The sequence below is a fragment of the Orcinus orca genome, chromosome 7, assembly GCF_937001465.1.
Source record: "Orcinus orca chromosome 7, mOrcOrc1.1, whole genome shotgun sequence".
NCBI classification, from domain to species: Eukaryota; Metazoa; Chordata; class Mammalia; order Artiodactyla; family Delphinidae; genus Orcinus; species Orcinus orca.
Window position 1 is genome coordinate 61,806,092 of NC_064565.1, and position 13,309 is coordinate 61,819,400.

General features: G+C 33.7%; 1 protein-coding gene and 1 non-coding gene across 4 annotated transcripts in view; one reads left to right on the forward strand and one right to left on the reverse strand.

Moving 5' to 3' along the window:
* Nucleotides 1-323: 323 nt before the first annotated feature.
* The window catches only part of SP3 (Sp3 transcription factor), a 62,302-nt gene continuing 49,316 nt past the window's right edge, over nt 324-13,309 (reverse strand). For all 3 annotated transcript variants that reach the window (XM_033423590.2, XM_033423589.2, XM_004267322.4), the window contains exons 5-7: nt 10,258-10,450; nt 4,487-4,683; nt 324-2,101 (exon numbers count right to left, since the gene is read on the reverse strand). In XM_033423590.2, coding sequence (XP_033279481.1) covers nt 1,785-2,101; nt 4,487-4,683; nt 10,258-10,450 — 707 coding nt within the window. In that variant the 3' untranslated portion in view covers nt 324-1,784. The remainder of the gene's footprint in view (nt 2,102-4,486; nt 4,684-10,257; nt 10,451-13,309) is intronic.
* On the forward strand, nt 11,259-11,365 carry LOC117200530 (U6 spliceosomal RNA). The gene has a single exon (XR_004482124.1). It is a non-coding gene; the product is annotated as a U6 spliceosomal RNA (small nuclear RNA).

Consider the following 13,309-nt stretch of genomic DNA (forward strand, 5'->3'; position numbering starts at 1 on the left):
AATCAATATCCTGCATTGCTTTAACAGGGGAAACAAACAAAGGAAAAATAAGGTTTGCAAAATGGATTGATAAAATTCTAATGAATCAATGTGGGCTAAAAGATTTTTTTCAAAAGTTCTATTTAATAAGTTCATTTTTAGGCAAAAAAAATAGTAATCTGCTAGAGCCTCTACTCTTCCCTTTTTAATATACCTGTTTACAATAATCTCAGCATCTGAAATCAAGAATCTGCAAATAAAATGCTAAGAAAAATAAACCACACTGATTTTCTTACCCCATACCACTGAAATTATTTTAAATGCATAGGAATACAACAAACTCAAAAGAAAAAAAAAAATAGTGTTTTATTAACTACCACACTGTTATAATACACTTTAAACGTACAATAAGGTAGCCTTTAAATTTGAGGTGGTCTTAAGAATAACAAATGAACAGAATCCCAAATTTTTGAAATAAGTGAACTGCTGCAGTTATAGGTATACATTTTGGAAAATTGTATAGCTCTTACAAGACCAGCAATGAAACTTTATTTTGTACATTTTTTAATAATTGAAAATATAAACAATAATTAAAAAATAAAAAGAAAATACAGCATAATAAAAAACATACATTTCTCAATTAAATGTACTGGATACATATAAATTTTAAGGGAAAAAGCAAAAAAGGAAAATGGTTGATATTTAAGTGCAGACTGACTACCTAGACCAAAAACAAAACAAACAAACAAAAAGACTTAAAAAAATATCATAAAACCTCTAGTTCTCTATGACTAATATCCATATGGTTGGAGTATCATCACTATGGAAGTGATTTTGTTATGTTTGCATATGTTATACTTTACTGGTAATTTACATGATGGCTTTTAAGGCCCTGGCAGACATGTGGTTTTTGGAAACAAGATTGGATTCAAAAAAAAAAAAAAAAAAAAAAAAAAAATCACTGCTAAGACGCAATAACACCTTATTTTTTTGGTCCTCCAATACTCAAGAAAAGGGATAATTCACTATAACATTTTCTTACCACCCAAATGCCTCAACCTATACATTTTAAACTTTTTTAAACATTGGTTATATTGCCCAACTTCGTTATTGAAAGAATATTAACAAGACATTATTTTGGCAAATTAAATCTTAAACATGGCTTTTCAACAGGATTTAAAAGGTGACTATCCCTAGAGTTCCATGTTAAAATGTAGTTTTCAAAATCTTACAAGAGTAATGCTTAAAATATTGTACATAGTTAACCTAATTAAAATAATTAGCTTCAAAATGACAAATTGATAAGCTAAGTAAAGCCTACACTATGTAACATTTGCTTGGAAACTTGATTTGTCAGTTATGCATAATAAAAATTCCAGTCATCAAGAAAATTACAAAAAATTTTTTTTATCATAACATGATTTCTTTCACCCACCAACTTTTTTTTTTATCTTACAATAGATAAATACCAACATGTTCTCATTTTTACACTAAACCACACAGGATTGATGCATTTGGTTAGACTACCATTCGCATTGTTAAATTCAATTTTCTCTTTATATAACTTGGTAAAATTTCATTTCTTCTAGATTCCAAAAGTACCTACAAAACCCATGCAATTTTACCATTTTTAATATACTATGGAATATCATACAAAGTAAGGCATTTCAGTGTCATGTATAACCAAGTTACTGTCAATCCAAAAATTTTTGCACATCAATAAAAAGATATCTAAGAACTTAGGAACGATGTTCTTCTCACTACTGTATAAAAATAACCACGATGAATAAGTATTTGTGTAATATTTACTCCATTGTCTCATTTCCAGAAACTGTGACAAGCTGTAAAGGTATTTCAGTGTTGGTAAGGATATCTTGATTGCTGGTGGTGGAAGTATTAACAGTTCCTATCCCTGAAACAGAACCTTGTTGAATATTTGCAAGGATCAGTGTTGTTCCTCCTGCAGTAATCAAAGTATCATCTCGTGCAGCTTCCACAGATGCCAGCACTGTACTGCTAGAGTGAATACCTTTTTTATTCTGATGTGTTTTAATATGTTTGGCAAGGTGATCACTTCTCATAAAGCGTTTTGAACATTCTGGACAAACAAATTTCTTCTCACCTGTTGAAGAAATTACGTTACTTAGTCTTTTAAATTTAACATTAATAGACTCATCATTCCCTGAGAAAGAAAATAAGCCAACACTGACAGTTAGGGACAGGGAGCAGAGTTCAATTAGAACTATATTAGCTTCATGAGCTGTCCCTGCAAGATTTCTCTCATAGAATACTTTTCCCCTAAATAAACATGTCACCTTTATTTCTGGATGAAAAGCAATCTTCAAACTTATTATACACTGATATTCAGGTAAGAATTTAATACCTCAACTATGCTAATAGTTTTGAAACATCTGTTACAAAATACCAGCTTAAAAACGACTATCTGTAGCATACTTCTCTAAAGAAAAATACACTGTTTTAAGCTATATTTAAGGTATTATTAACATGTCAGATCCCTGATACTCAACCTTCAACTCTTAAATGCGAATTTAAGTAACTACAGAGTACTTCTAGATTAAAGCCAAGACACCAGCTTGAAGTCTAATAAAGACTGAGTAGTCCCAAGAATAATGGAGATGGCCAGATGACCTGATTTCAGCTGGAATAATCAAGAGCAAGCCTAATAAATCATGGTGTTAAAAGTTAATAAGACTCTATGATGCCTAAATTTGTTTCCCAGCTTAAATACTTATTTTAAATACAAAAGACAGACAGAACTTCTATTATGTTGAAGACCTACTATGTAAGACAATTAGAAGATAAGGCAAAAGGCCAACCTACAAGGAATCTAAGGAGAACTCAACCAATAAACAAATCCAGTATTTTCTTAATTTATTTTCTTCAAAATGTCTTTCTTACGTATCTCTTGTTCCAGCACCTCTCCTCTCAGCAGGTCCTCATCAGACCTCATGCCTGAACTATATTACAATGGCACACTAGTCTCTCCCTTTCCAATCCAACAAATCAATGCCAGACAAATCTTCCTTAAATACCAAATTTTATTACAGTACAAAACTTCACCACTGTACTAAGTGGTATGGGAATGCAAGAGTAACCTGCAGATAACTAAACAGTTCAGACTCTCCATTACCTAACTTCCAATGACTTCTATAACGTGGTTCAATCCTACGTAACAGAAATGTGTTAAATAAAATCTCATCTTCACTCGTGACAAATGATCTCACTTCTTCTATTCATATACTATTCTATTCTTCTGGGAAGGTATTTCCCAAAGCTTCTCTTGGAACATTAGTCCTGAGACATACTCCATGGCAAAATGGCAAAATGGCACAATGAGAGGTTGCCACTACCTCCCGCGACTTGGGAGATGTACAGTGCTCATTAACATTCTATTAAAGGTCCTAAGAGGCATTCCTTGAAGGTACTTGTATAGTAACCCTCTTTAACACAGTGTTTCCTACACTTATTTGATCATAGACCTTTTTTCCCTTTTACATTATTTCTTTTTATATCCTGCTGATCAAATTCCACTGAGGAAAATTCTATTATAGGGCCATGCTCAAAAATGCCTTACTATCCCAACAATAATGATCTCTGCCTCCAAGCACACTTTATCTACTTTCTTATATTGTCCGTTGCAGTTTCAAACAGGTTAAGCTCATCTGTCTACCTACCTGATGAGACAGAAATTAAAACGAGGAGAGCATGTAACATAATACTACATACTTCATGGGTTATTTTATATATTTAGATCTAAGAGACTTCAAAATCCATATCGTCCACCGTTTCACCATAGTTCTTTCTTCTAAGCTCTCTAAACTTTGTAAATGCATTATATATTTTTCAATTCTTCAGTATTGAGCATAGACTGATCAACACCTTGATCATTAATGGCAGTAGAAGAAAAATATCTGTATATGTTATATTAAGTTAGAATTCAATTTGGGTCATTCCTAGGTCCATTTCATGTAACAACCACACAACACTATGTGTTAAAACAACTAAATGAAAGAGTCTTCACATCAACAATGCCTTGGTTATTCCTCAGTGAAATATCTTTTGCTTACCTCACACACATTAAAACAAGAAAGGGTGAAATGCCTGAATTTATCAGAGGAAAAGGAATTATTATTTATTACAGTGTTAAGGAGGAAGAAGAAGATAATGATCAAGAGTAAAAACACACAACTAATTTAAAACATTAACATAATTAACAATGATGAGATAAATGTGGCTTAAGACACTGAATAATATGAAAACAAAAGCTAACCAAAGTCTGCATAAAATGAAACATTATTTTATAAAATAAGCCATACTGACTTGTTTGGAATTAGTGTTTTTAAATTGGTGTTACTGAAGATAGAAATATGATGTAATTGGTCATATTTTTAAAGATTCAGTTCAGTAAGGTATGCTTAAAAAAAATTTCAAGGTAGTATGTAGCCTTACAGTTAATTTTTATCTGTTAAAAGTAAATATTAGTAACCTGTATGTGTTCTTCTGTGCCTCTGTAATTCATCACTTCGAGTAAATCTTTTACCACAGAACATCCAGTTACAAATAAAAGGGCGCTCCCCAGAATGCCAACGCAGATGAGCTCTCAGATGTGAGGTCTTCCCATAGACTTTACCACATCCTGGTATATGACAAATGTGTTGCTTCTTTTTCCCAAGATTGGTACCTCTAAAAAACACACACAGAATAATATATACTTATATGAAAATATTCAAATGGACATTATCACTCATATCATACTCCCCATGTTGAATTTCAAATAGAAGACATTATCACTGTGAGGTCAATCAGAAACCAAGACCATTTAAAATCAATTTAAAGAAAAATTAATAAGTTTTACATATTCATTTTACTCCACAACTAATGTGAGTGTTGTCCAAATGTAAATATGCTCAAGAAATACATAATTTAAAAGAACACTTCATACATAAAGAGTATAGTAAAGTTATTTATTATTCGGTCAGAACCATTCCCAAATTCTATGCATAGGCCCAATCTGATTAAATTAGTTGTACCAGAAACTAAATGGCCTATTCAAAGTCATGATGTCAGCTAATTTAAAAAGTAAATAAACCAACAATAAATGCATAACTAATCATAGGTACAATTAAGGCACCTTAAGAAGACTTTAAATTAAGATGATATAAGCATTATTTATTCACATATTTGTATGGCCACACCCTGAATATACACTGACTTGGAGAAAATCAGAGAAAAAAATCTAGACAAAGCTATTGTCTTAGATCCCTAGAACTACATGAAATAAATTAAAATTATCTTTACAGTTAAAATTCCCTATTAACCATGCAAAGATACCCAAAATTATAAATCAGAGAAATAATAAAATGCAGTTTCTCCACATTGCAAAATTTGACATCTGTTACATTTCAGTATTTGATACCAAGAACAGGGTTTAGAAGATATGTGCTTATTAGATGGGTGAACACAGGTATCTTAGCCTAAGCAAGAAGAAAACGATTTTGATTCCAGAACTGATATTCAAATCATATTAAACACTATAGAAAATGTTATTACTCAACCTCAAAAAAAAAGAAAAAGGCTAGTTACTGAATAAAAACAAATGAGTTTATAAAAAACTGACATTTTAGACTCATCAACTGTCAAAATCATATTATATAAACTTTGCAGTTTCTCTGAGATTACAAAAAGGTACATTTAAGACCCCCCCCAACTTCCCCTCCTCCCACAATCTCACAGTCTAGGTATAGCCTGTAAACCTTCCATAAGCCTGCAAATCCTCCTGTATATAATATACCTATCGTTTTTCAAATTTTACTGGAAAAATGCATATTTCCCCACATTTATATTTTAATGTACTCACACTCAGTAGCATGTGAAATTGCCATAGGACAAACAGTGCTAAACGGTGCAGTGCTGGCTGTTAGATGCCATAGGTGTTCTGAACAGGGAGACATCAATGTGGGCTCCAGTAGTTAGAGAAGGCTTCGTGGAGGAGGTGGGTAGGATTTAGATAGAAAGGAGGGAAGGCATTCCAGGCAGAGGAATAGCATAAGTAAAGACAAGGAGGAGTCATGCTGTTGTCTCAAGGGCAAGGATGTCATAATCTAACACAATTCTAGTTTCTGCTCCAGTCCACCCCCAATTTCTACTCTCTTCAAAGAGCTGAGTTGAGTGAAACAGGTTTTGCTGGCTCACCTGCAATGCCAAAGTCTTAACCAAAGCCAATAATATTTCCATTTAATTTAGCTTTTTAAATTTGTTTTATTCTTAAATGGCCCTAAGAAAAAGAGCAATGTCTGTGGCTATTGGTGTACAAACCGATTTTACATATTGTGTTCACCATAGCAATTTCACAGAGAACCCAATTCAGTTCACTCTACACTCTTATCTTCTTGCCTCTCTTCTAATCCTATCACTCAGGTGAATCAATGTGCTTTTATAAATTCAAAAGTGCTATTTTACTAACTTAGCAAAATTTAGCTTTGAGAGCACGAACAAAGCACAAGACTATAACAAATTACAGCAACAAATATGAGTTCCCAAAGAACCAAAAATCCAGGGAAAGATGTTTTCATCAACTGAATTATAAGGTAACAAGACATACTCGTCTGAAAATGGGACAGGCAACTAAGAAAAAAAAATGGAGACGGGGCACACAAAAATATACAATATAAGGGAAAAAGTCCAATACCGAGGTCCAAGTTTTTATTTAAAAAAAATTTTTTTACTCAAGATAAGATCTAGATATGCCAGATATGGATTTATGGCATGTGATGTGAAGGAAGAGAACTGAAGTGAATTTATCAACAAACTTCAAGTAGTAAAAGATTACCGTAAGTTTTCCTCTTGATTTATATAGTTACACCACTAATACCTATTACATGATCTTACAAAACTAACAATTTTAAGTTCATTTTCTTGACTGCTTAAACTTGCTCCCAAAATTTTAATAATGCAAAGACAGAGTGACACAATAAAAAAAGCTAAATTCTGAGTAGAGGGATTAAGAAAAGTTAAGTAAATCGAGTCTTTTGCTTGGGACAGGAGAAACGGAACACAAACTGAAAGGCTAACAGGGAAGAAAACAGATTTTACAAATTAACTTAAATTTTTTAAAACTGGATTGAGGTTGTCTAAACCACACAAAACCTATATAACAATAACGCCTTTAGAATTTATTTTACTTTATAAAATTGTCTCTTCCACTAGAGTATAAAGTTTCTGAAGTCTGGTTCTGCTTAATAAATATTGGCTAAATGCCCAAATGAATACAGTTTTTAAATATTTAATTATATTTTACACCTTGCTCAAAAAGGTAAAAAAATAAAATTTAGTTCTCTAAAGATGCCACTTTATACGTACTATTATTTTTTTAAAAGAATACTGTTGCGGAAAGGCTAATATTCTAAAATGTATAAAGTGCCACCTACCTCACCTTTGCAGAACAGGATTTACTATATGTTGTGCTTCTATTAATTAGATGCAGCAACTGTCAATGATACAATTGTGCCTATCATGAGTATATTAGTTGAATTTTGTTCAAATGAGCTCTAAGAAACAACAGTTGTTTTTCTTAAGAACTTCAATTTTAATTGTTAGAATAAGTTATTAAAAAGTGAACTCACAAAAGTTCTGGAAAAATATGAGTATTTTTATAATCTTCAGTTTAAGGAAGACTTTTAATAGCATGATAATAATGCATCTCAACTAAAAATTTTGTGCTTAAAAAAAGGTTTGCAAGCTTTAAGTGTGAACTTTCTTTACTTGTGTAAATAAATGCATTTTGCAAACCACTGACAAAGTTGAAAGATAATGTAAAACTGGAAAAAAATATGTGCACATATGACAGACAAATTAACAGATTCACAAAAGACAAAGAAATAATTCACAAAAGAAATTTTGAAATGGTAAAATAACACAACAAAAAATGTTCAAATAAAGTAACAAAAATATACTGAATAAAACAATAGTGAGGAATTACTTCTCATCTCTCAGACTTTAAAAGGTTTTTAAAAATTATAAAATCCATTGTTGGCAAGGGTGTGGGAAAACATACTCTCATACACCACTGATGGGAGTATAAATTGATACAACCTTTCTAGCAGACAATTCCCTTTGATAAAACAATTCCACCACTGCCAACTTATAATGATGAAATAATCAGATGTGCAAAGATATATGTGTAAGAATTAGAATTTCAACAATAAACTCCCAAAAGTTGTTAAATTCTTACACATCCATACCATAGAATACCATACGGTCATAAAAAACGGATACAAACTCTATGTACACTTGGAAATATGATCACAAAAATTTTCAAAAGAAAAACAGACACATAAAACAGTGAGAGTAAAGTCTGGAAGGATATATACAAAAATGTTACAATAGTCATCTTGAAGTAGGGTAGAAGTTTGGTATTCTTTTAAAACTTCTCTATATTTCTGAATTTTTATGAACATGTATTAATTTAATAAAAATAATTTTTAAAGATTTTCAATTTAAAGAAAAGAATAAGCAAAATACAGGCAAGGCCTTGACCCTCAGTTACATTTGACTTTCATGAAAATTTATCTTGAAAGTTCCCGTAAAAATGAGAGTAAATTTCAGAAAAGTTGTCTAACCAGAATTCCACACTAACTTATTTAAATTGACCAAAACATTTCAAAGAATAAGTAAAACTTCAAACAAGTGAATAATTACCAGTAGGAAATACAAATGCCTAAGGATCAGATGGAGAAGAAGCAAATTCACCTGGGAGGCAGTACAGTGCAGTGGTTAAGGCCTTGATAAGAAACTGGGTCCAAATCCCAGCTGTGTATGCTGTAAAGAATCATTCAACTTCTCCATGCCTCACTTATAAGACCATCTAGAACACAGTAAGCTCTCAGTATTAACAGTTACTAGTCATTACTATCATTGTGAATGGGCTGGCCAATGTACAAAACAACTCAAAAGGCAGAGAGGCTCTACTAGGTCAAGTTCATTAACAGGGTTTTTTTTTTTTTTTTCTGGTCTATTTAAATAGTTCATTTCTGAGAGAGTTATATTAAGGTCTTTCACTATGACTAGAGGACATGGTTATAATGTCTTTAGAGTTCTATCAGTTTTTGCTTTATGTATTTCAAAGTTGTGGGGAAAAGGTACCATGGCTATTAAATCTTCTTGGTGAAAACTTCATATTATTAAGAAATATATCACTGGGCTTCCCTGGTGGCGCAGTGGTTGAGAGTCCACCTGCCGATGCAGGGGACACGGGTTCATGCCCCGGTCTGGGAAGATCCCACGTGCCGCGGAGCGGCTGGGCCCGTGAGCCATGGCTGCTGAGCCTACGCGTCCGGAGCCTGTGCTCCACAACGGGAGAGGCCACAACAGTGAGAGGCCTGCATAATGCAAAAAAAAAAAAAAAAAAAAAGAAATATATCCCTATCTATCCATTTGATATTTTCACCTTAATCTTACCATGTCCAAGATTCCTTTTTGTTAACATTTGCCTAGTAAGTCTTTTCCATTCCTTTACTTTCAACATTCCTGCACCAATTTGAGATGTTCCTTATAATCAATATAAGGCTGGGCTTTATGTCTTTTAAATATGATCTGAGAGTCAATCTCTCAATTATTAAGCTTAATCCATCCACATTTAATGTAATTACTGATCTGTTTTGAGTTTATTCCTGTCATGTTATTATTTCTTAATATTTCTGGAAACACTGAATGGAGATATTACAGTTCCACTTTTTAAAAAATTCCATCATTAAGGCTTATTATTCATTTCTATTGAAAATGGAAAATACTTATGCTTTATTAACAATTTCTGAACTTATATAACTGCTATTCTCAAGCTAAGAATCAACTTTTTATAAAAATTTATTTTTATTGGAGTATAGTTGCTTTACAATGTTGTGTTAGTTTCTACTGTAGAGAAGAATCAGCTTTTTAATCAGTATTTAGGCAAATCCATTGCTGGTTTGCAAACAGACTAATATCCAATATGGGCCTGTTAAATGGCATCTTACTATACTTTTTTTTTTTTAAGTAAACTAAGTAATTTTAGTTTTTTTAAAACAGGCATTTAGAACTGAAAATTTGATTTCATATATTTTGTTCTCTAACTTTTTCTGCCACACTCATACAGACAAACACACAAGATGATCATGTAATGAATAATTTCCCTTAGTTAAGTGACATGGCATGCAGCATTTCAAAAATTAGGGTGATGATATTAACAGTCTAAAAAGAAAAGTATGTTTCGTGTGTGCATACCTCCCACCACCTTCTTTACAGTTGGGACAGGTGCAAGCTACCCTTCGAAGTCTTTTTCCTTCTTGATGTTGTTGGTCCCCTTCTTCATCTACCACCTGTACTCTTAAATGTGTTAGATCATTGGTATTCAATGTAGAATCACCACTGAGCTGCCACTCTTCAGGATCAGGTTCTTCTTCCTTGATCCTAATATCTAAAGAAGAAAACAAATACAGATGAGAAGCAGCCCACTGGCCCAAAAAGATAGCATGAGATCTGAGCCTCTCTAAGGTAAAATGAATAAATACTATGTAAAAGTAAAAAATCATCTGTTTGTGGAGCATAATCATTGCTCCTTGTTGTGGATTATTCTTTTAAAACAATCTATTTTATTCTAAATATCAGAGATTAAGCCAAAAAGAGAATAAAGCCACCATGAGAGCTTGCTTTTAAAAATTCATTAAGAAAGCCAATTTCTTTTGAGCAAGCTGAGTCATAAAACAATCTGAAACTTCAGTTATAATTGTTCAAATAGTCAATAAATCAATGGTCAACTCAGAATAGAACAAATTCTAATGCCTGTTAAACCTCTTTTTTACAGCGTGTATCAATTACGCATATTTGTAGATACTATGGGAATGCAAAATGTAGGTCCTATGGGAATGAAATTATGCCTATCAGTAGGTACAATGAAATTATTACTCATAAACTTAAGTTTTAAAGTCAATCCTTACTAAAAATCTATAATGGCCACAACCACAATATCATTGTGGAAGGAGGTGCATAAGTATGAGAGAGTTTCTATTTTCAATGAGTTTTATTATAAAGCAGACTGGGAAACAAAATGAGCATGCAATGGTGAGGAAGAGTGGATATGGCAGGAAGTTACATTGTTCTGTCAGCATAGCCAAACATCTTTCTTTGTATCGATAATGATATAACATCATTTCCTTATGTGAAACTAAGAGGTTTTTTCAACTCAGAAAACTAATTAAAAGAAAAAAAAAGAAAACAATACATGAGTGCTAGCTTTGGCAGCACATATACTAAAATTGGAAGGATAGAGAAAAAATTAGCATGGCCCCTGTGCAAGGATGACACACAAATTCATGAAGCATTCCATACTTTTACAATTTGTATGGCAACACAAAAGACCCCGAGGAGCCAAAACAATCTTGAGAAAGAAAAACGGAGCTGGAGGAATCAGGCTCCCTGACTTCAGACTATACTACAAAGGTACAGTAATCAAGACAGTATGGTACTGGCACAAAAACAGAAATATAGATCAATGGAACAAGATAGAAAGCCCAGAGATAAACCCACACACCTATGGTCAACTCATCTATGACAAAGAAGGCAAGAATATACAATGGAGAAAAGACAGTCTCTTCAATAAGTGGCACTGGGAAAACTGGACAGCTACTTGTAAAAGAATGAAATTAGAACACTCCCTAACACCATACACAAAAATAAACTCAAAATGGATTAAAGACCTAAATATAAGACCAGACACTATAAAACTCTTAGAGGAAAACATAGGAAAAACAATCTTTAACATAAATCACAGCAAGATCTTCTTTGGCTCACCTCCTAGAGTACTGAAAATAAAAACAGAAATAAACAAATGGGACCTAATGAAACTTAAAAGCTTTTGCACAGCAAAGAAAACCATAAACGAGATGAAAAGACACCCCTCAGAATGGGAGAAGATGTTTTGCAAATGAAGCAACCTACAAGGGATTAGTCTCCATAATATACAAACAGCTCATGCACTCAGCATCAAAAAAACAAACAACCCAATCAAAAAATGGGCAGAGGGCTTCCCTGGTGGCGCAGTGGTTAAGAGTCCGCCTGCCGATGCAGGGGACGCGGGTTCATGCCCCGGTCTGGGGGGATCCCGCATGCCGCGGGGCGGCTGGGCCCATGAGCCATGGCCGCTGGGCCTGCGCGTCCGGAGCCTGCGCTCCGCAGCGGGAGAGGCCACAGCAGTGAGAGGCCCGCGTAACGCCAAAAAAAAAGGGCAGAAAACCTAAATAGACATTTCTCCAAAGAAGACATACAGGTGGCCAAGAGGCACAAGAAAAGACGCTCAACATTACTAATTATTAGAGAAATGCAGATCAAAACTGGTCAGAATGGCCATCATCAAAAACTTTACAAACAATAAATACTGGACAGGGTGTGGAGAAAAGGGAACTCTCTTGCACTGTTTGGTGGGAATGTAAACTGATACAGCACTATGGAGAACAGTATGGAGGTTCCTTAAAAAACTAAAAATAGAACTACCATATGACCTAGCAATCCCACTACTGGGCATATACCCAGAGAAAACCATAATTCAAAAAGACACATGCACCCCAATGTTCACTGCAGCACTATTTACAATAGTCAGGACATGGAAGCAACCTAAATGCCCATCGACAGACAAATGGATAAAGAAGATGCAGCACATATACACAATGGAATATTACTCAGCCATAAAAAGGAACAAAATTGGATCATTTGTAGAGGTGTGGATGGACCTAGAGTCTGTCATACAGAATGAAGTAAGTCAGAAAGAGAAAAACAAATACTGTATATTAACACATATATGTGGAATCTAGAAAAATGGTACAGATGAACCTATTTGCAGGTCAGGAATAGAGATGCAGACATAGAGAACAAACGTGTGGACATGGTGGGTGAGTGGTAAGGGAGGGTGGGATGAACTGGGAGATCGGGACTGACATATACATACACATTATCATGTGTAAAACAGACAGCTAATGGGAACCGCTGTATAGCGCAGGGAGCTCAGCTCGGTGCTCTGTGGTGACCTAGATGGGCGTGATTGGGGGCGGGGGAGGGAGGTCCAAGAGGGAGGGGATATATATATACATATAGCTGATTCACTTCATTGTACAGCAGAAACTAACACAACATTGTAAAGCAACTATTCCCCAATAAAAAAAAATTAAAATGAAAACAAAAACCCCCACAATACATGATTTAGAACAAACACTGAATATAATCATCTTTGATAAAACATAAATTCCTACACATTTTAATTTTGATTTATGTAAACTAAAAATCT